General features: G+C 40.0%; 1 protein-coding gene across 4 annotated transcripts in view; it reads left to right on the top strand.

Moving 5' to 3' along the window:
- Positions 1 to 15,643, top strand: part of LOC115588505 (obg-like ATPase 1) — a 51,542-nt gene extending 35,899 nt beyond the window's left edge. For all 4 annotated transcript variants that reach the window (XM_030429148.1, XM_030429147.1, XM_030429149.1 and 1 more), the window contains 4 exons: positions 7,292 to 7,432; positions 7,985 to 8,081; positions 12,711 to 12,833; positions 15,152 to 15,643. In XM_030429148.1, coding sequence (XP_030285008.1) covers positions 7,292 to 7,432; positions 7,985 to 8,081; positions 12,711 to 12,833; positions 15,152 to 15,253 — 463 coding nt within the window. In that variant the 3' untranslated portion in view covers positions 15,254 to 15,643. The remainder of the gene's footprint in view (positions 1 to 7,291; positions 7,433 to 7,984; positions 8,082 to 12,710; positions 12,834 to 15,151) is intronic.
- Positions 15,644 to 22,921: the final 7,278 nt, after the last annotated feature.

The raw sequence follows: 22,921 nt of genomic DNA on the forward strand, positions 1-22,921 counted from the left end.
CTTTAGCGCTAAGTTTAAAGAAATCCAGCCACAGTTTAAGAAGGAGCAGAAAGGCAGAAGCATGTCTTAGCAGAGTCTGATGCTCTACTTGGCCTGTAGGAGGAGCTTTGGCAAGTAAAGAAAGCCCTGACAAGAGCTGCAGCATGTCAGCTGTTGACCTTCTGTCTGTAAGGTTTATACCTATTTTCCCCAAGCCTTCAAACACATAGTGATGGAAATGGATCCTTCATCTGTCAACTCTTATTTTGTCATATGCATTTTTTTGGTTTTGAAGAATCCCACTAATAAGTTAAACATGCATTTTCACTTTGTGTGATCATTTTGACAAACCATTTCTGAGGAGTACCCGTCAAGATTCATAGACAGATGAAAAACTGAGCGGGGGGTAGACTATTATGATTCACTGCAAAAGCCACTCCATGAAAGCAGTCACTGCAGCCCACTTCAGCTACTCCAAACCATAATTCCCATAAACACAACCGAAACTTTATTGAGTGCAAAACCACTGGCTCCATCCAAGTTTTTAGGAACTACTATCTGGGGAGTAAAGAGTTCACTTTTCAAAGCCATGAGGAAGATATACGACCACTTGCTCCTCTTTATTTTCTGCGCAGTCGTCCACTCTCTCCTTGTGCAGTGTGGGATCCTGAGAAACACTTTCCCATGGTAAGATGTGTACCCCACTGCCCACAGTCAGTCCTAATGGATGCCTTTAGCTAGCTTTCAATGCGAGAAAACAACAGGAGAGGCTGTATAGTAAAACTGAAACAGATGGTGCTAATAAAGTCCTGTCGTTCCAGTTAGCCTGGTTATTGACTGTCCCCGGTCCAGGTAATGAAAGGACATGTCACATGTCACCGCATTGTCTTTGTTGTGTCCCGGCAGAGAAGACACAGCACTGTTGTTGGAACTAATGAGACATACCCTAAACTTGAGAGTAACAGAGACTTTTTCCTCTTCTTGTTTGTTCTTTAATGACCGTGTGTTGAATTGGTTTGCTCTCTAAAATCCACTGCAGATTGTCACTTCTCCCTCGTTTATCAGGCCTCATAACCCAAGGACGTAATGCCGAGTGACGCTCCTGCAGTTCATAATGTATGTAGACACCTCCTGCATCTGAAGGCACCCTGGGAATTGTTCCCCTGTAAAACTTTGGCATCACCGACATAAAAAAAAAGAAATGTCTGCGAGTTTCAAGCCTGTCTAATAATACATTTGATAGCTTTGGCTTTGTCGAGCTGCTCATTTTTTATTACGTTTGTGATCAGGTTAAGGCCTAACGGACGTGCCACAGTGAGCAGCCTGCAGCCTTGGCAGCTCTAATGAGACAAATAAATGAATTTAGTGTTTCCACATACAGCTTCTGAACCCTTATTATCAGGATTATTGTTGAACTGTTATGAAGGGGGGGGGGGGAGAGAGAGATTGGGAAAAGGGTGCATGATTGGCTGATGTTACATATGTCCTTGATTACCTTCCTTCTGCTTTTATTCTAATAAGTGGCATTCTTTGTACTCCCTGGGACAGCTAGACAGTCTGACACACGATGAGAATAAATATTGCATGTGGTAGACATTAAGCTGTCATCCTGGGGGAAAAAAAGAGAAGAGATGGAGAAATCCGTGTGGTGTTCTTCGGCGCTACACTTTCCCTGCTCTTGTCACAATTGTCACATCTTGATGACTCCCCCCTCTCTCTCTCTCCCCCCTCCCAGCCCCCTTATTTTCTCTCCCCCAGTCAACTGCCTTGAATGACAGCATGGATACCCCATATAGAGAATTATTTTGGGTGATGTACAATGTACTCCTCTAGGTTACGGTTTGAATTTCTGATGTTTGCCTCCTCACAAATAGCCTTAAACAAGGACGTGGCTTTGATAATGTGTCCTCAACGAGCATTATAAGGACGGAACCGGGAACAAATGGTTTGTTAGGGGGTTTTTATCCATCATGTGCAAACATTTAAAGTGGCAAAGATTTGTCTTTTAAAATTTTAATGGGTGTAGTTATCACAGAAAAGAAAGTTGTTCAAGAAAAAAAAGGCTTGTTACCAGCACACCCTCGAGGTACGATGTGAGATGATGCTCTTAATTAAAGCTGCTCCCATTGTGCCTGTGCTGGGTTCTGTTTCCTCCAGCCCGTGATTGCTTTGAAGCCTGAAAGAAGTTGACAATATTGGAGATACTGTGTGTGTGTGTGTGTGTGTGTGTGTGTGTGTGTGTGTGTGTGTGTGTGTGTCAGTTCTCAGAGGCTGATGTGTAATGTCTTTCCATCCGGCCATGGCCACAGGGAGCAGAGAGCGTCTGCACTCTAGTCACTCAGGAGCTCACCACTGGGAGGATGAAAAGCTTCCCACAGAGCCCCCGACTTCCCAGTCTCAAAAAGCCACCATGAGCTCATACCTCTCATTTCTGTCTCCCTTCACAGAGGAAGGGAAGAGGAGGAGGAGTGAGTGTACGCTGTGTGCCGCAGCATCCAAACGCTTTAGGATGCTCATCCCTGCAACACAGGGACAGGCGGAACAGAGGGGTTTATTATTTGATGAGTCTGTGCTATACCTGTGTGTGTGTGTGTGTGTGTGTGTGTGTGTGTGTGTGTGTGTGTGTGTGTGTGTGTGTGTGTGTGTGTCAGTGAAGTGGATGCAGGTAGTGGATTACTCTTCAGGTCTGTCAGCATTCAATTGCATCTGAAAGGAGCACTCCATCTGGAGGTGTTGGCCCACCTTTTAGAGGCTTAACCGGCTTTAAGCACTCCTAATAAAGCCAACCTGTATGAATGTATGTCAGACACAGGCCCAGGTCATTGTCTCAGGTAGCCTGCCTCTGTACTCTCGGAGCTCCCATTGTTTTTTCCCTCCTGAGCCATTTAAGCAGATCAAAGCTCTGACAAAGCCCAGGGAAGCCCCAGGCATGCGGAAACACAGAAATTATTCCCCCCCCCAGGATTCCCACACAAAAAGACAAATAGACTAGCCCCAGAGGGTGGCCCCCTGTGGGACGTCTCCTTTCAGAGCTGGCCTGTTGTGGAAGCTCCAATTGTTTTTGTGATTTCACAATATATTGTGCTTTAAATTAGATCTATTGTAAATACAACTGGCATCGAAGCTTATCCTCAGTACAGATAACACAACATCTAGATGTGAGATAAACAGATTCGTATTGCCTTGTTTTTAGCACGAACAAGCAAACAAAAACATAAAATGATATCATGTTTTAGGTTTTGTAAAGTTTGATATGAGCACATACGAGACACCTATTTTTCCTCTCTGCATCGAGAGCAGCCGTGAAAAAGCACAAACACGGCTCGTTCCTCAGCTTTGTTTGAGCCTTCAAGCCGGTGAATGATTAGCAGAGATAATGTCCCTGTCACCCTTAATCACATTAAAACGTGGTTAACATTTAATTTTTCCCACTTGATATGCAAAAATTTCCACTTGATTTGCAGCAAAGGCCATTGGAATTCCATTATAAAAAGAATAAAAATTTCAGGCGTCATTTGTTCAGAGAGGGATATCAAGAGCAGAAAGTGCTGAATCTTTCTATTAAGCGAGCAGTGAGAGATGGCACTCAGTGCTGGGACATAATGGGAGACTGACAAGGCACAGACACACACACACACACACACAGTCTTTCTCAGTGAATATTTTATGTGTGTAGCTTGTAGCGTTTTTAAAAAAGGACCTTCATGAACCAATATTTTATGTATTATAAAAAAAATATGTGGACGATATGCAAATAATTAATAAATTCTGCATTAAAGAATAAAACAGTTTTGAATATCAAAGAAAGAGAAAAAAGATACTGATAGTCATGATGTACAGAAAACAAGGGATGCACAATAATATGGGTCGATAGAGGCTTTAGAATTACATATCAGCATCTGCCCGACATGAGCAGATAAGATGAGGCTTTAAAGGTGAACTATGCATTTTTTGTAAAGAAATTTTAATCAGAAGAGAAAGATCTATTGACTTATTTTAATGCCTAAACAAATTGTCTTTGTTTTCATGAGTAAATAAACAATAAAAGACAACACAATTTCTTACTGTTATACTTTGTTTATAGGTGGCGGACCCTGCCACCTTTCTAGCTTCAAACAGTGTTCTAGGGATCTTATTTTCATCTGAGAACAGCTTGTTTATTTAGTTATGGAAATGATAAATATGTCTGAGTACGTATTATTACCTCAATAATATTGTTATTGACTATTACCTTTCTGAGTTTCCGAATTTCTTTTCCAAAACTACATAGCGCCCCTTTGTCGGTATCAGTGTTAACAATCGAAGTAACAATTCGTAGTATCCGCATATCAAATATGAGCAAAACTCCAATATCATGCAGCACGGAAGAAAACATAATCCTTATCAACACTTTAAATTTTCACGAATACCTTTTATAATTTAGAATTTCATGAATGACTGAAGGATGAGAACAAAGACCAAAAGAAATCCACAGCATGTTTTTACATAAATATTTTCCCCCAATTTACACACCCACGTAAAATTTCGCGCAAATAATTGGAATGGACATAAGTACAAATTGCAAAGTGGCATGGGTAGACAGCGGCGAAGTTGACAGAATTGGTTTTGGGAGTCGTGTTGACGGAGCATCAAAGCTCTTAATTGACAGTGCTTTGTTTCTGGAGTTGAGGGAAGGGGGTGTTTCATGTTCCTGTGGCAAGGTGTTTGTCTGGTCCTGTGTCACTCAGTGCAAGGACCCAGAGACCCCCGCGCTCATTTGCAGCTCACGTTCACCGTCTCGGCTCCACATTATTAAAATCATCCCTCAGCCTTCTACCAAGAGCCTCTTTGTTACTTGGCTGGCTTGGCTCAGCTCTGTCAAGTCTTCACCAATTACAGTCTCAGGTACAATGGTCTATTCAAAGGATCACAGCCCTTGACTGGTGTGGAGAGAGTGATTTGTGAATCATTATTCAGCCGCCTGTAGAGTACGCAATACCTGAGGAATGCAAATAACGTGCCACCAAATAGACAGCTGTGCTGCTAAAAGTGAGAAACTACAGCTGTTATTATCTCAGATTGGATTTTTTCCCCTCTTGGAGCGCCCGCCATCTCCTATGTTTTCATTTTTGGGGGGCTTTTGACTCAAGGTGTTTATTTTTCTGTCCTTTATTGGTGAGACATTGGCAACTACCTTATTGCGGTGGCAGTCAGACGTCAGCTCCGCATCCATAGCGCGAACAGAAAGGGAAATTTTAGGTTACGGCTCCTAATAGATGTGCATCTGAACAGACAGACAAACTGGCACACGATTCATTTCAAATGTACCCTGCAGTGTTATTCTAGCTTGTTGGGAAAAACATCCAATCAAAGCAAAAGTGTGCTCTTCCCGCGCCCGTTACCCTGTCATATATTGTATATTGATAATCATTAGGTAGGAGCAGCGTTATGGTGCTGTAGGTGATAAAGCGGCGACATTGTTATTGAAATAGATGTGGTATTGAGGTGGTTGGGTGCCTCCCAGTCTTTGATTCTTATGGGCTTTAAACAGGAAACTAGGATTACAGATAATGACAGGGACCCCTCAGAATCAATCCAGCCTAGGAGCTCTGTCAGGGCCGCCGTGTGAAAATGGATTTGTGTGATGCTGTTCTTTGAGACCTGTCCAATCCCAGCCTGAGAGCATGTGGGGCTAATCTCATAATTGCCCCGACCCCCTTATATTGTTCTGGCTGAGAGTTACCATTAAGTGCGAGGATATCTTTGTCCTGCAATGTCAGGTGTCCTGCTGCACTGGAAGACAGAGAGAGAGAGAAAAAAAAAAAAGAAAGCTCAGGTGGTAAAGAGAATGACAAAGACGTTCATGAGGGAAAACTTAAGTTAGTTCTGCTTCTTCCTCGCTTCATGTCATATGTTCAGCTTGTTTATTATTGTAAAAAAAATAGGCAACAGACCAAAAGCTTGTGTGTTTTATGTCAAACATGTGTCTTTCCTCTTGTTCCTTGAGCTTCACTGTGTAGAATGATGTATGTGCAGAGTTTGACACTAAAAGGCTGTTTTCACATTCACTGCTCAAAATGTGCTCATTGAAAATCTCACTTAAGAGGCGGGCCTATGAGCATGATTTGTGACATCACAAATAGTTTTAAGACCAATCCTGGACAAATATTCAGCGTACACAAGAGTGATGTGGAAACTTGAAGCCTCCAGTACACAAACACTGACAACAGACTACACAGTGAAGCAGGAGACATCTTATGTTTTATTATTTGTTCTGAAGAAACACACAAAACAATCTTTCTGATGAACTCACATTTATTTTACAGTGATTCATTTCCTTATGTTTTATTAAAAATATTTGATCTGCTTCTAAAATATGTGCTTCCACATATCGATCGATTGATTCCAATTAAAGGTGCACTATGTAACTTTTTCAGCCCGTCCTCGTCAGAAAAACAACCATAGTTCGACTGTGAAAGCAGCTTATTATGACCCCTTTTGCTGTTTTTTTTAGCACAACGTTGACATACAGACCTATACTTTGCACTGTAGTCACCTAACTCAAAATACAAGCTTGTATTGCTCTAATGTTGACAAATACAAATGTAAACTTATAGCTTTATAGAAGGCCTACATCTAAAGTGTACATCTAATGTTAGCTCCTGCATGTATCAAAAGCCCTGTCTCTTTTTTGTTTATAGGTCTGTGAAGAATTTGAATAGTGTACCTTTTAAAAAGAATTTGAAATATTCTTAGTGCACAGAAAGAAAGAAATAAGGTTTTTAAGACTTGTTTATAGACAGAAATTGTTTTGGTGACTTTGTATATTAAACTGTCCAACAGTAAAATGCTTTACCACAGAATGTACCAGTAATAATGACCCTTTAATGTAATTTATACTTGCATACTTTTTTGATACCATGTCGTTAAAACAATCCAATGTCCACTTTTGATATATTGAACTAACAAAGAGAACTGAAAAAAAAGACAAATATCATTCGTACGTGTATTGTATCAAAGTTTAATATTCTAGAATCGCGACAACCTTAGTAAAGAAGTATTTTTACAGTGCGGTATTGCTTCTGCTGCTTTTAAAGTCTTTGTGAATCTATGCTTTATATGTACGTGTGAGTCAAACCTTAAGTTGAAAGTTTTCAATGAAAACAAAATCAAACTGTCTGAGACAGAAGGCCACCTTTGGAGAGCAGTCTCCTGCAAACGCTCATATGTTCGTTCAGCTGCTGTCATGAATATGCATGCGCCAGGCACATAACAGACACTCTCTTGATAATCAAGTCATCCAACTAGTTCTGTGAATGCTGCTTTCTACCAGGTTGGTGAAAATCAAGGAGTGGGTGGACAGTCACGACCCCGGAGCCTTGGTCATCCCGTTCAGCGGCGGCCTGGAGAACCAGCTCCAGGACATGAGCGAAGACGAGAGGCAGGCGTACTGCACGGGGCACAAGACGCAGAGGTTAATTAGCATTCAGTCTCCCCACACTTTATTATCAGCTGTGTCCTCCATGCACTCCTTTAATTTCATGTGCTGATAGAATAATAAATGGCAGAGTAATTACCATTATAAAGCAAAGGATCCCTCTTCTTAACGAACAACTCAGTCAAAGGGTTTTCCTCTAAATTAAGTTTTTAACTGTCATCTGTCATCTGTAGGTATAATTATAACTTGGGCATTTTGGGTTTATTGTTCTCATGTGAAAACCTCTATGGAGAGAAAAATTGTGACAGCAGATTATTTTTTTTTTTCCTCTCAGTGCCGAGCGAGGCATCGGATTGAATTCTTAAAAATGCTAAATGAGTCCACAAGCTTTGCAATTAATCAAAGAAACCATTGGAGAGTTGAATGTCTTGTGTGAAACGAAGTGACCCATCTTATTCACCAAATGAGTTTATAGTGGAATGAATGGGGCCTTGCCACTGGAGTGAACTTTGCCTGGGCATCAGTGGCAATAAATGATACTCAAACAGTTCAGACCCCTCGATTCAAACTGAAATTTCTCTCCGCCAGTGCCTTGAGCAAGATCATCAAGTTCGGCTATGCAGCCCTGCAGCTGGAGTACTTCTTCACTGCCGGACCAGACGAGGTCCGCGCATGGACCGTGCGGGTAAGAGCCAGCTTCCTGCTGCGCACGTGCATGCGAGTGTGAGGGTGTGTGCCACATACACACACACACACACACACACACATACACAAACGAATCCACGCAGTCTCCCACGTTCCACCCTGCTGGCACCCTCACTGATATCACACACTTTCAACTTTGTCATGGTTGTGCTTTAGCCAGTCATTACAGGCCAAGGATAACTTCAATTACTGGTGAGCTGCTGAACAGTGAAAGTGGGGGCTACATTGATTGAGGAGGGCAACAATTGATTTTGCCCATTACGTCCATGAGAATGTTTCCATCCTGTGCAGATCTGCCTGCCCTCCTCCTGCCGTTGAAGATAAGGAGCCGGTGCATTGTGCCTGCCTAATCTGTGTGACGGAGGTTGTCTGTGCCAAAATTGATGTCGCTTTTCATTCGACTGTTTGTGGGCCTTGCCGGGGGCTCCTCCTCCCTGTGTGTCTCAGTTTACTGAGCCCGGGCCGTTGAGAGCTTTGTGTAACAGGATCACAGGATTAACATCAATACAGATGTTGGCTTTGCATGCTGGTATTGTGTAGAAATTCTTGTTTTGATTTTTTCTTGAGCAAATAGAAGGATTGAGCACAGATATAATAAAGTATTTGACTAGTCAGGAGTTACATATTGTAAGATCATAGGAGGATTTGATGAACTTTTTGAGAAACTGTCATATCTTGTAAAACTTAATCATATATTTTCCCATCTTATCAGAATATTTCAAGGGACTTTTAAAGATTTTTATGAGAGTTTAAAATCAAACTTCCAAGATGCAGAATGCTTTACATCCCCTAAATGTAACTGAGATGACAATTTAAAAAAAAAATATTTAGATTTTTACACAATTTAATCTATTCCAGTAACTCATCACCATGCAGATCATTGAGGTTTTGTTCCCTGAATGTGAACTTCCTCATTTTCCACATTTACTCAAAACTAATCAGGAAATTCTCCAGTTATCTTTGTTAAATATGCTGTTATAAATTGTGTTTATTTGGAAGTATTAATACAGATTTGACTGTTATTGCAGATGCTTCTTTAAAACTCATCAGAATCGACGTTACCTTTTCAGTTACAGGTCATATATGAGGAGATGTGTTTGTGTTGTGGATCACATATCTTTGGCTGAACAGGTTCTTCTAGAACTTCAAGAGCAGGATTTTAGATCTTTTAAAAGTTTCAACCTGTTTTCCTGTTGTTCTCTTCAAAAATAAGGAAAAACGCAAGCATGTTATAAGATATCGACAGATGTATGAATTGGAGTGTTCTAAGTTTGCTAAATCAGACTAGATTTCAATTTATATTTCATAACAAATAACTAAAGATCAATGATAACACTGATAACAAAGAAATGTTTTTCGTTAGGTTATCGTGACTTATATCAAGTTTAATGGGATCTTTTAACTCAAAATGGTCACTGTGATCTTGAGTTTTTGCAGTGTGCCAACTGAAATAAATGGCATTAGGATAGTGATTGTCCAGCATCGGACCTTGTATGCAGCCAAAAACTGGTAACAATCCCCCACCAAAACAAACGTGCTAAATCAGACACAACGTGCACTGATGAGAAAATATGAACCTACAGACACAATGGCTGCTGCAACAGCTTTAATTGGATTCTACTTTTTATTATTATAATTGGATAGCTTTAACATAGTGGTGGCTAGTCTTGCTGGAGTCTGAATTAACATAACAACCACAAAAAGTACATCTTTCAATTGCACCAAGAAAAGAAAAAGTAATAGAAGTAGAGAGGGTAACAACCCCCCCCCCCCGGTCAGATATGAACACAGGATGCCACAGTTATCCTCAGACTGCCTGCCAACAAGACGCCCCCATGCTGACTTTAGGCAAATATTCAGTTTTGATCAGAAATGCAAATTTTACTTCTACGCAGCAAATTATCAGAAATAATCAGCCTGATTTATTTTACACCGACTGGATCAGATTTTCTTTTCAGCGCTGTAAGGAAAAGCCACCTTTAAATACGCTAGTTGAGATATTATTTAATATCGATAAAGCATGTATTGTTGCTGATTGTATAAAAGATGTCTGCACAAGCAGTTTGTAAACAGGAACTTTCTGTGAATATTTTCGTGATGGCTTCTTCTCAGACAGGCCAGAGGGGTTAGGTGATCTCACCTCCTTATTTTTATTTAACACGGGACACGTAACATTTCTGTCAGGTGACATCACCGCGTTTAGGAGCACGCTCGTCTCAGCATGACTGATGTCCGCGCTATTTACAAAAAACTCCCAAAACACTTCAAAGGCATCCTCAAAAGGCGCGCTCATCCTCCACGACATAACTGATTACAGCCAGCCTTGATTGTGTGTGAGGGGCATTTAGTCAGGTAAGCATCAGTGAGTAACTATATTAAGCCAATACATCTTGCATTGTAAAAACTACACTCAGTAATGTCGTGTTCCCAAGCCCTTTAACATGCTTTATTAGGCAGCCTCGAGGTGACCATTATCTATCAGCCTGCTCTGCATAGCTCTTAACTAGGACAATGTGGATCTCTTGTAGTGCTCCATATGAAAAAAATCCCTCCCTTAATCTATTTTTCTCCAGATAGACAAACCTTGATGCTGATTAATGGTAGTTAAACTCACAAGCACTCCGTCAATGAGATTGCAAAGAGATGGTAATGTATTAGAGTCATTAAATACGCATCATTCTTTTGGCATGAAATATGTTGACCCCAACCTGATTATATACATAATTAAAACTGCTCAACAGTTCCTGAGCACAGAGCTGCAGAGCAGAGAGAGGGAGAGCAGGTCGACAGGCAGGAGTCATAATGATACACAGCAGCCACGTCACTTATTTGGGTCATTTGTCATTTCCGCCCTGCATTATTTCAGCGCATATAAATTGCACATTTTATCAGTCACCAGTTGTGTGTTAGAGTTTTAAAGAGGATTTGAGGCACAAAGAATTCATAAAACTATAAAATTACTATTTTGTGTTTTTGCAAATTGGCATCTGAAATAACTTTCGGATCGCATTTAAATGTATGTTGTGAAGATGCAATCATTAATGTCAACGTCAATTTCAATGCAGCAATAACAGAGTCTAGCAGCTCCACACCTACCTAAGGGAAATGTTCTTGAAAGGTTTGAAAAAGGGCTGCAAATAATGATTATTTTCATTGTCGATTAATCTGTCGATTTTATTCTTCATTAATCTGTTAGCAGGGTTGGGGATGCATTCTGGTATAGTCACTAATTACCTGTTAAAAATGCAGTCAGTAACCTAATCCAAGTATCACAGTATTAAAGTAATGTAACTTGATTACTTTCCGTTATTTCTGGATTATCTCAATACCAAACATATGCAAATAAACACGAGAGAAACGATATATCATTAAGATATTACAGATATGTTTATCATTCTTTATATTTACATTGTACTCCTGTTAGCAATCTTTTTTTACTGAATGTATCTGTAATCCAATTACATTTTTTTTGTGACTTTACCGGAATACAGTTACCCTTTTTTGTGATAAACAAACTGTCATCACAGGTCAACACCATTTCATACGGTTTCATGCAGCGTTCTGGGAACCTAATTACCATCTGAGGACAGCTTGTTTATTCAGTTAAGGAAATACTGTATATTGTATTAAAATCCAAATCAATATTGTACATGTGACCTTTCTGAGTTCGGATTTATTTTCCAAAACTACATGGTACACCTTTAATTTTATTATTTGACAGCCATCGATTAATCATTGCAACTCTAGTTTTAAAGGAATGTCAATGACCGCACTCTGGTGTGAGGCCTAATGCAGTGAGGTCTGCACCACCACGGCCTCTCACTGCAACACTGGGTCTGCTTGCTGTCATGACCAGAGAGTTGCCAGGAGTTACATAGTATAAGTTCATGTAGGTGGTTTAAAAATACAGCAAAACTACTTTTTCAGTTTGTATCCTGTATCCATCCCATCAGATATTTCAATTCAAACTTCTACGATGCAGGATGCTTGAAATCCCCTGAACACAACTTAATTTTCAAATAATCAGGACATTCTCCGGTTATATAAACAAAGGAGTCATAAAAGAGGGGAAAAAACAAAAATATTTACATTTAAGGATCTGGAATTTGGAACTTTACCTTTTTTCCTCTCGAAATGGATTATTAAAATGGAAGGCCATTAATAGATAAATCATTGTAGCTCTTGTTTAAAATGAATTTCAATGGCACTGCTGTGCCAAAATAGCGAGGCCTAATGCAATGAGGTCTGTACCACCATGGCCTCTCACTGCAACACTGGGTCTTCTTGCTGTCATGACCAGAGAGCCGAGCAGCGACCCACAATGAGGCAAGATTGCTTGGACAGAAATCAATACCACCACGGAATGGGAATCAGAAGGCATTGATAGCAGTGCTGGGTCCTTATCGGTGTCCAGGCTGCCCTAGCAGGGCACAGCCGAGTGGAAAACTATCCAGAAATCAGGCCTGAGGCGAGAATACCCCTGACTGAAAACACCCCCGAGTGATGCTCACGACGCTATCGCCCTATCAAACACCATGTCGCTCGCATGCTGTAATCCATCTTCTCCAAAACAATTCATTTGTCCTCTCTTTTTCCTTCCCTGTGACAGAAAGGAACTAAGGCTCCACAGGCTGCGGGGAAGATCCACACAGACTTTGAGAAGGGCTTCATTATGGCGGAAGTAATGAAATTCCAGGATTTTAAAGAGGAAGGCAGCGAGACCGCTGTCAAGGTGAGCAGTCAGGGTGCCAGAGGATGAGGGGAAGTCTCCTGTGATCAGTGGAGCTGACAGTCACCACACAGCTCCTACTGCAAACTGCTCTTCACCTTTACTCAGGGGAAGAAATTACTGCACACACTCCAGCACCACTCCTGACAAGCCAACTGATTCTGGCTCTAAACACTGCCATTCTGCTCCAGCTGTGCATATCTTTATCACAATGTGTCTTAACTGGCTGATGGTAGCTCTTGCTCCGTCGCTCAGAGGTAGCACTTCTTCACCTCACCAGGCATTTATCAGATCTATAGAGTGCGCTGTTAGCTTAGAGCTTTCTGTTGCCAAATCCCCGAGCCTCTGCGGCAGGCATGTGACAGTGATATAAGGCGGCAAGTTAAATAAAGTGTGAAATTCCTCAAATAAGGACTGTTTCGTGGCTGGGTAGCGCAGAAATGTGACTTGCATATCTTGTTTTTATGATGGCCAGTGTTTGTTTTGACCTTTTATTAACTGGCGCGTGGGTTGTCCGTGTGCACGCTCTTGTCAGATGTAATAACTGATTTCATGGTGAATTTGTGAAGCAGCAAAAAGCTTCTGAGCGCTCGCCGCAAGTGTTTTTTCTTTTAAGGTCTGGCATTTACTTTCATATGGGCAAACTGTAATTTAGTAATTGAAGGTACAGAGTTAATAATCAGTTAATCAAAGCTGTAGGATGCCTTTCATATCAAAGATGCTCTTTTTTTCATAATTTAAATTCTGCACGGGAACACTTCTTAAATTCAATTCTCCGCTAATTAAATTAAAGTGATTCTAACCTTGCCATTTGTATGACATTTGTGAGCCGCAGCTGTAAGCCATGCTGTTACAATCCCACTATCGTCACCATCAACTCTATGTGCCCACTTACAGACTCAACTAATGTAATTATGCTGACACACAGGGACCTGCAGGGACTAGCGTGGAAAGGTAGCACTATGAAAACATTTAAATCTCTTTACTATTCAAGCCTTTTTTAATAAGTATTTAATGCAGCGCCAGTGTATTGTCCACACCCTCCATAAGCTGCAAACAGAGGGTGAAATGTGCGGCTCTCTGGGGAGTTTCGCCATTGTTATCCAGGGTTGAGATCTGAGTGTCAGGTCCTTACTGCATGCTCTCTTACTAATCCCTTTTCGGGCCTCATAAGAACATGGAGCGTTTCTGACTGTGGCATTAAGGTCCGTGCTATTTAATGCCAGTTGTGGGAATAGGCTGCTTGAATAGGGCCAGTGTACGGGGATATCACATTATTAGTAATCATATCTGCTTAAGCCAAGCTTGCTGCTCCAGATGGCTGCTTTCAAGTGCAAATGAACCAGTTAGACGTGTCTGGTTTAATACATACTCAGGAATCACAAATAGCCATTGATTTTTTTTTTTTTTTTTTCCTGTCTCCCTCTCCATCCAGTGTTTCTGGTGGTATTGAGCTTGGATTAAATGGTCTCCTGAGCCTTTAAAGGGACATTGATTCTTCTAATTAATTGTGCGCTGTGCAGAACCAGAATGCATAAACCTGTCCGTATTAGCACTTCAAGTCAATTATTTTGGAGTTTGCCGGGAAGGAGAACAAACACTTACTGTACACAAAAGAAATGTTAGAACTTATTCTGTTTCCTTGAGAAGTTTGATAGTGCTGTAATCAAAGACTTATTAACATTTTGTGCTTGTGCACATGAAACTGAAATGGGCAGAAGAGAGGATTATTCACTCAGTGGGAATTCAGGCACCCCTTGGACAAAACATGGATGCAAGTGTGTGTGCCTGTGTGTGTGTGTCTGTTAAAGAGAGAGGGGGAGGCGTAGAATATGTCACTTAGAATTTCAGTAAAGTTATTGGATGTGTCAATACAGTGAAATTATATCACTCTGGTGATATGAGACTAAATCTCCTCCAAGATTGTGGAGATCATTATATCATGATATGGCCTCAGCGTTTTTGTTTTGTTTTGTTTTTCAAATTATGATTTCATTATTTTTCAAATGATGACTTCATTTAATCTTTAGGATTCACTTTGGTTAAGCTAAGCAAAGATTGTGATATTGGTTGCATGTTAAAATCAGTTCTTGAGTTACGAAAATGTAACCCTTAGGATTCATGGCATATAGATTAGATGGATTACATTTCTTGTCTATTTCACAAACTGCTTGGAAAGTGGGTTGAATTTACAGCGCACTTTGTTATACTGTGCTTGATTTTATTGCTACATTATATATCAGTCTATAACCTGTACATGATGATGCAGTATTTTGTTCATTGTTTGAACAATAAATATTTTTTTCTTTGTTATCTTACAGGCAGCTGGGAAATACAGACAACAGGGAAGAAACTACATCGTTGAAGACGGAGACATCATCTTTTTCAAATTTAACGCGCCGAATGCACCAAAGAAAAAGTGACACAAGAACAATCTGTTTGTTTACATCACTGACTGCGCTTGTAACCCCCAGTCTTTTTGTCTCTGTTTGGCCTGACACCCACTGCCACACTCTGACTCTCTGTTCCCCAGTCCTGTAGAATCGGATCCCCCCTCTGTGCCAAAGCACAGGTTCAGTAAACTCTGACAGCTTTGCTATTTAAGATCAGGATCGGCCCCCACTCCAAATTGTAGCAGCATTTGAAGGAGCATATTACTCTCCAGATACTTCATTAATCTCCATCACGGGTGCCAGCACTGACACAGCTGACAGCGGGGACAATGCCACCTGCTCCTCTCCCCCTTCAGCAGATAATGCATGTTTTACAGTAGCCCAGATGTCTACACTCAATAAAACATTTGACAAAAAACCAGTCTGTGTGTGTTTTGGGATGTCTGTATTGAGTGGGAAGCTGCATGGGGATGGTGATAGCGGTCCTGCCGACCACTGATTAGAGAATTAAAAGACACAGCTGACATTGACTGTAGCAGAGAGGCGACAATTATAATTAAATCTGTTAAGTGATGCTGATTTTAGAAGGGCACATGCAGGATGCAGGTGTTCTGGCCAAAAAGAGCTGGTCAGTTTAAAGGATTATTTGTAAAGTGATTGAGTTAACCTTTCATTTACAATTTTTATTTCATTTATGATTGATGAATATGCGAGTCCCCCTCCTTTACTATTGACAAAAATAGTATATTTGTTATGTTCATAGTTTCTCTCTCCTTTCCCAGGACAATGGGGGCAAATACACACCTACAAAATGAAAGAAATATTCATTTGAACCATATCTTCACCAAAAAGTCCACATTTTATGATATTCTGTATAGTATGAAAATAGAGGTTGACACAATCCACAAGCACAACCAGAAAACTATTCCTTTTGTCTGAAGTAGTGTTTTTCTCGCCCCTATACTTTGTGTGTAAGTGTTTGTGAAGCGTTTATGCTGATGGAATTGTATGGCTGCAGCCGCGGTGCTCCAAAGTAAGATTGTATTCTCCATGGGAGTCCGAACAAAGAGCTGTAGATCAGCAGTGCTTTGCTGAATATCTTGTAACCATTAAGACTGCAGAGAACAAAATGGCCTTTTGATGGGAACAAAAAGATTGAATAAAAATGGTCATTTTGAAGAGATAGTATTGCATATCCAAGTTTTGGATAGGATGTTTTTGACGGTGCCGAGCCAACGCAAGCACAGTGTTTGTCATGGAAATAAGGTGGATTATAGTCTTTAAGGTTTAAGATCAGTGGCAAAATATAGGATTGTGTTTATTGTGGTTAGATGGGATGAAAGACAGATGACAACATGTGTATAAAATAGCATTTAGCTTCGCTATCAGCTTTAGCAAATAACCACTGATTTTAATCACTCCAAGATATTTCACGCAGCAGAGCAAGTCGTAGCCACCAGCATTCACAGCTTTCATATACTGTCTTCTATACAACAACAGGCTGTTTTTGGCTCACTGTTTTCTAAGTGAAACCATACAAATCCTCTGGAGAGCACAATGGGGGCTTGAGACAAAACTGTTTTTGCATTCCTCTCGGAGTGGTGGTAGTGTTGGCCAACCTAAACCCCACATAGAAGATAATTCATCCGCTGTAGTTTTGAGGCTGAGGGGATTGACGAGTTGTTCCCAGTGGTCTGGGTAGAAGAGTATTTTGTTTTTCATAAAGTGACAGTAAATCTTTTCAGAACGAGTAATAAAGCTATTTAGAATCATGCAGATGTTGTATAGCAACAAAACACCATAACAAAGTCTCTTGTTCTGAAAGGACGTCCCCGATGGGCTGTTTCTGGGTTTGATACCAACAATTTTGCTGTCACCGGAGAAGAAGGAATTACGAATTATAATCTCATTGGGTGGACTTTCTTTCCTGACACCACAGAGCAGATTTCAAAGTGCTCGTGCATGCATAACCGCCAGTTATTAATAAACATTTTCAGGTGATGTAGGCAGCTTGTAAAATCGGTCCAACTGCATAACCTCGAAGAAAGAAAAACAAGTCCAGAATTGTGACAGATTCTCTGTTGGTACAAATGTTCTGTCAGCACCATCAATCAAGCGGTGCCACTCTGCCCCGAGGCAAACCGCACTGGGATCAAACCACGGAGGGGCACGGAGCGGAGAGCCTGCTTTAAAACACACACCCAAGAAAACAGACCACGGCCTGCTGTTGTAAATCACATGCGCACCAAAGACCTTTGAAGAATTCAAAAAGGGAATGTATGACTTACAACAAATAAACATATAAATAACTATGGCATTTTTGGGAGCAGTTACTATGCACAAGGGATTGTGTTGGTAAATTTAATGGTCATTATAAACCTATTGTATCATGTCATTACAGTGAGGAAATTATCTCTATTTTGGACGACAATAAAAGAGTTGCCATGTTGTAATTATTGCTATTGTGTCTGGCACATGCATTTATATACTGAACTCGACATGAAATCAATATGGATTCAGGATTTGACTAAAATTTAATTTCATGTTTGTTTATGAGAGTTAATGCAAGGATCTCCTCTCATGATATGCTATCAGGACACAACTTGGTGCTTTGATTTATTACGTTCCCTCTGTCAGAGTGATAAAGCGCTGAGAGAAAAGAATGTCATAAACAGCTCAGAGTCTCAAAAAGGAGTGTTTAAATCATGAGGCTGACAAATTTAGTTCGCATCTGCTGTGATTATTGCATGTGTCTGAACTACAAACACTATTTTTAATGGTTACCAGAGACATTTTCTTCTCTACAAACAAATGTAGCAAAATATGACTTAGGCAAAAATGCTTCTTCCCACATGCCATTACAGTCAAGAACAATTGAATCAGCCAGAAGCCAGAGGCGCACCTTCAGGAGAGGCAAACCAGGCAAATGTATGAGGCCCCTGAAAGACGCTTGTTAAATGGGCTCCTGATGACCATTCTAGAGGTAGACAGATTATTAGCTCTGGGCATTTATCAGGGGTGATATTCAGCATTTTCCAATTTTATTTGTATCTGTGGTTTATTTCTGTCAGATTGCCGATAAAATAAACAAGTTTAAAAATGTGCTACTTTGGCTTTGATGCAGCATGCTCTCAAACAATGTGCCGACCACAACAACAATATCTGATGTGATGTAACACATCACAAATAATAGCCTATAAACACGAAATAATCTGAATCTGCAAAGTAACTAAATTAATCAAATAAATGTGGTGGAGAGGAAGAAAATGAAAAGTCCCTCAAACTTGTTCTTAAGTAATTTGTATTTAGGTTAATTCCATCATTGGTTGTTTGTGATTTTGACACAAAGAGTTTAATTTTACTGCAAATAAATATCGGTTTTCAGTCTCCTTAATTCCTAATAATCGGTATCAGCACCCCAGAAAAGCCATTTCATTCGATCCCTAGACAACTTATATCAGCACAATGGCTACTATACATAACTCCCTTAGAGCTCCCTCTAAATGCACTATATGAATGTTTTATTTGTGGATGACCGCTGGCTTTGTAATGTGGCTTATTCATATCATTAGAATGCTGAAGTTGTTTTGTTACTGCTTTGGATTTCAAGGTTTGGATTTCTCATATTTGTCATTGGTGAGAAATTGCAAAAAAAAAAAATAAGAAGAATTTTATTGTACAAACTGCATGTGTATGACCATATATGTACAGTAGTACATTTTAATATCCACTTGTAAATCAGTACATATACTATACATCTGTTGGCCACTTACTGCAATTTGATACAAATTTCAGCAAGTATATATATATATATATATACATATGCATATACCCAAACATATAATTGCATTAACACATTCATGAGAGGGTAGATAAGGGTAGAGGGTAGTCATTAACATCGACTTTATGGCAGAACAGTTACACAGGTAACAGGTGTCTCAGACACCCATTATCCACATCAGTGCTTAGACAATCTAAAGCCCTATACCATATTTATTCCATGTTTTTGTAATGCACAACACCAACCAGAGCTCGACACCTGTTAACACATTTCCAGGAAAACAGTTATTCTATGTTTAAAAATACTTAATGTTTACAGTCTAACTCTCATGTATGCACATAACTATGTCTCTTTTCACACCTCTTCCCTGTACATAAAATCTCTACGTTTGTTTATCTTTGTTTAACTTGTTGTGTTGTGTTGTTGAGGAACTGGAAAATGTAGTTATGATTCTAGTATGTGTCAGTAAAGCTGATTCTGATACTAAATGCATACAGGAAGTGCATCAATGTATTGTATGTTTAAAAAATGTGGAACTTCCACGGTAAAACAGCTGCCTATGAGAGTTAATTCTCAGTTCCTGAAACAAAGAACAGGATGATTGCTCCCATCTCAGATGCTTCAGAGTTGTCTATAACACATATTTGATATTCCATTCACACGTCTCCATGCTGCACCAGTTTCAATTCTCTCTCTCAGGTCCCATTTACAGTGTCCCATGAGGTGCCTCCAGCAGGGCAGTTTCTCTCTGTGGGGTCACTCTCTCTTGGACTGGCCTTTCATGAAAACAACTGTCAATATGTTAATATGAAACACTTAGGGCCATTGTGGACTCACTCAGTTACTCCTCTTATCCTTCACAGTTCTGCACTGCGCCACGACAACAATGTCCACTCTTTGAGGGACGGGAGAAGAGGCTTTTTGGAAGAAGATTTGTTTAAAAACCGATGCAATAAAATGTGTATCATATTCACCCTGAACAGAGCTAAAAGAAGCAGGGCCGTAAGATGGCTCCAATACTGACACCTCCCAGAAAATAAATGACATTTAAAAAAAGAATGTGATGCCATTCATATTAAAAAATTCATCAACACATGGAAAAGAAATGTGCGAATCATTCTATATCAACTGAATTGAGTTGAAATTTGGACTGAACAAAATCCTAAGCAACATATATTCATTTAAATAGCTGCATTCAAAATCATAAATCATTTTCATGTAAGCAATTGGTGATGTAATGTAATTTCTTTTTCAAGAAAATACATTAGCCTACATGAGCTAGGAAAACTTCTAGGTGGGATAGTATTAAATGATCCACATGCTAGCTAGCTAAGACTCTTACAGGAATCTGACATAACATCGCAATAGGGTCTAAAATATAATATTAACTTTGAGGGGACAACTGTGGGGAAAATGTCTCAAGAGAAATTCCAGAGGGGGGACACAAAAAGTACCTGTAGCTGTAACTCTGCTAATGAACGCCCTGCGCCCGACACCCTGCTAGCTTTGACTTAGCGTTACATTGCTACATTTGCTACTGCAAACACTTGCTAATTTTACAATGGCTCACTAGCAAACATCAGCTCACCACTGGCTAACATAAAGGGTGTGCTGCAATTTGGTGCAGAGAAAATAAAGACTGGTGATAATTATAAAACTCTATAGCATGTTTTTTATTAGTATTATTGAAGTAACATAGTTGTGTACCCAGTTATATATTCGGGGGGCAAATCATATTTTTCCAGGGATGCAGGAAGGAAAGTCGTAACATATTCATGACAGTGCACAAAAGCTCTCACAATCAACAGTGATGTAACATCGATATTACATTCTAATGTCCCACTTTTGAATACAGTTGAAAGTAATGAAATAGAGAAACAATTTTTGGTGTTGATTGCATCTAAACACAGTAATGGAGCAATGGCTTCTACTTGGGCACGGCAGCACCACTTGGACAAACTAAACGCATTTCAATTTCAACATTTTGGGGGAGGGGCATGTTCAGTATACTTGAGTATGGAGCATGTGTTTCCCTATTATACATTACAATTACAGCCCCAGTTACAAGACTGTGCACATGCAGTGAGAGGATCATTAATGCCCATATTTACAGTTATACATACCACACTGGATTATTATAGATCTGATGAAACTCCCACTGGGTAATTACTACACAAACTTCACAGACTCCTCTAGTGAGGTGAAAACAAGGCCTGCCACGACATTCTCATGTCTTTTGTTTGCAGCACAGGCTGGAGGCGACACTCAAAAGTCTGAAGACGGACACCATGGCAGTTATGCGTCTCATGTAGGCCGCCAGGGTGTTGCATTTGTGCTGCTTTTAGGATATTTGACTTTTCCCTTTAACTTGGAGGTCTTTGTAGAAATTGTTGATACGTTTCCAAGGACTCCTGGAGTAAGACAGACATAGCTGCAAGGTTTTTCTAAAGCTGTTTCCATTGGCCTGTGTTTACCTGACACTTGGATTGACAGCAGAGTGATTGGAAATATCCACCATTCACTGCCGTGAGCTCCTGAGTGCACGGAAAGTGCTTTTGTAGTCTGGCTGTAATGGGCCAAGTTTGAATTGAAGGTTGAGAGAAATAGCCTCACTGCGGTCGCGCACTGTGAGGAACTGACACACCACAAATAATACTCAGAAGTGGGCTCCTGATAGCATCACAGGCACAGAGCAGGTACAATAGCATGCAGGCTCTCATTTCAATGCACTTTCACAATGTTGTACTGTGCACAATCAGATGGAGGGGAAGAAATCTGCTCAAATACAAACTCCAATTGTGTCTTTCTTTTCCTCCACCAAGTAATCAACACAAAAGACATCTTAAAACTGAACTGTTGATGATTTTCTTATTCACAAGAAAGAAAGTGCCACTATTAGTCTGCGCAAAACCCATCAGGGCCCACCGCTCGTGATTAATTGAATCATGGCAGAACTTAATTCATGGTAGAGTCAGTATTTTATATATCAGAGCCATAAGCAGAGTAAATCTGCTTTGTAAACTTAAAAACAGGTAATCATTTACCTGATCTGATCTGCCATGACTCAACCAAAATTGCATTACTGTAAAAAAAAATTCTTGTCAGTATCATTTTAAAATTCAGTGTTTCCTCTGTCAGTTACATTCATTCAGTCACAGAGGGTCACTTACTCATTTTAAAACCTCAGCAATGAAAAGTGAGCACTGAGTATCAGAACAGGGAGAGAAAAAGGTGGATTAGTCCATTCAATCTGAGATTATTTATCTGCCAGGAATTTAGACGGCGCGTTACTTGTTTGTTTTGATTTGATTTGTTTGACTGTCCAATCACAACACCCTAATCACACCTGCAGGAATGAGTTATATAAGGATGTTTTTTTTCGCTGTCTTATAAGTCATAAGCATTTTGGGACCATTTGTTGCTGTGTGCAACATTTTACTTATCAATATCTCACACTTTGAAAAGAGTATTTTACCAACATATATAATTTGCAATATGTTTTATAAATGGTAATGATGTTTAAAGTTTCATGATGATGTCAGGGGAAGTGTGCCCTGTGGGACCATTAAAGTTGTTTTTTTCCTGGGAAAAAATGTGTGAATGCACTTCTATCTTATTTATTATTATTATTAATTTATCTATAATGCCTCTACTTGATATATTACACAAAGCAACACGCATGATTATACAAGCATTGTCTCACCAGTAACAACAATGTAATAAAAAGTGAATAATATAACTACATTCCTCACTGCACATCAACCCCAATACCGTACAACTGAAGAGGCATAATAAACAGGAAAAGAATCCAACAAAGGATGATTGACATGCCGCCTGACAAATAATAACACGGTGTGCAGAATGAATAACCAATCAGCTTTGTGAAGGACGGCGGGATTTCCTGTATGTGACGCAAA

Source organism: Sparus aurata, chromosome 9 (genome assembly GCF_900880675.1).
Source record: "Sparus aurata chromosome 9, fSpaAur1.1, whole genome shotgun sequence".
Taxonomy (NCBI): domain Eukaryota; kingdom Metazoa; phylum Chordata; class Actinopteri; order Spariformes; family Sparidae; genus Sparus; species Sparus aurata.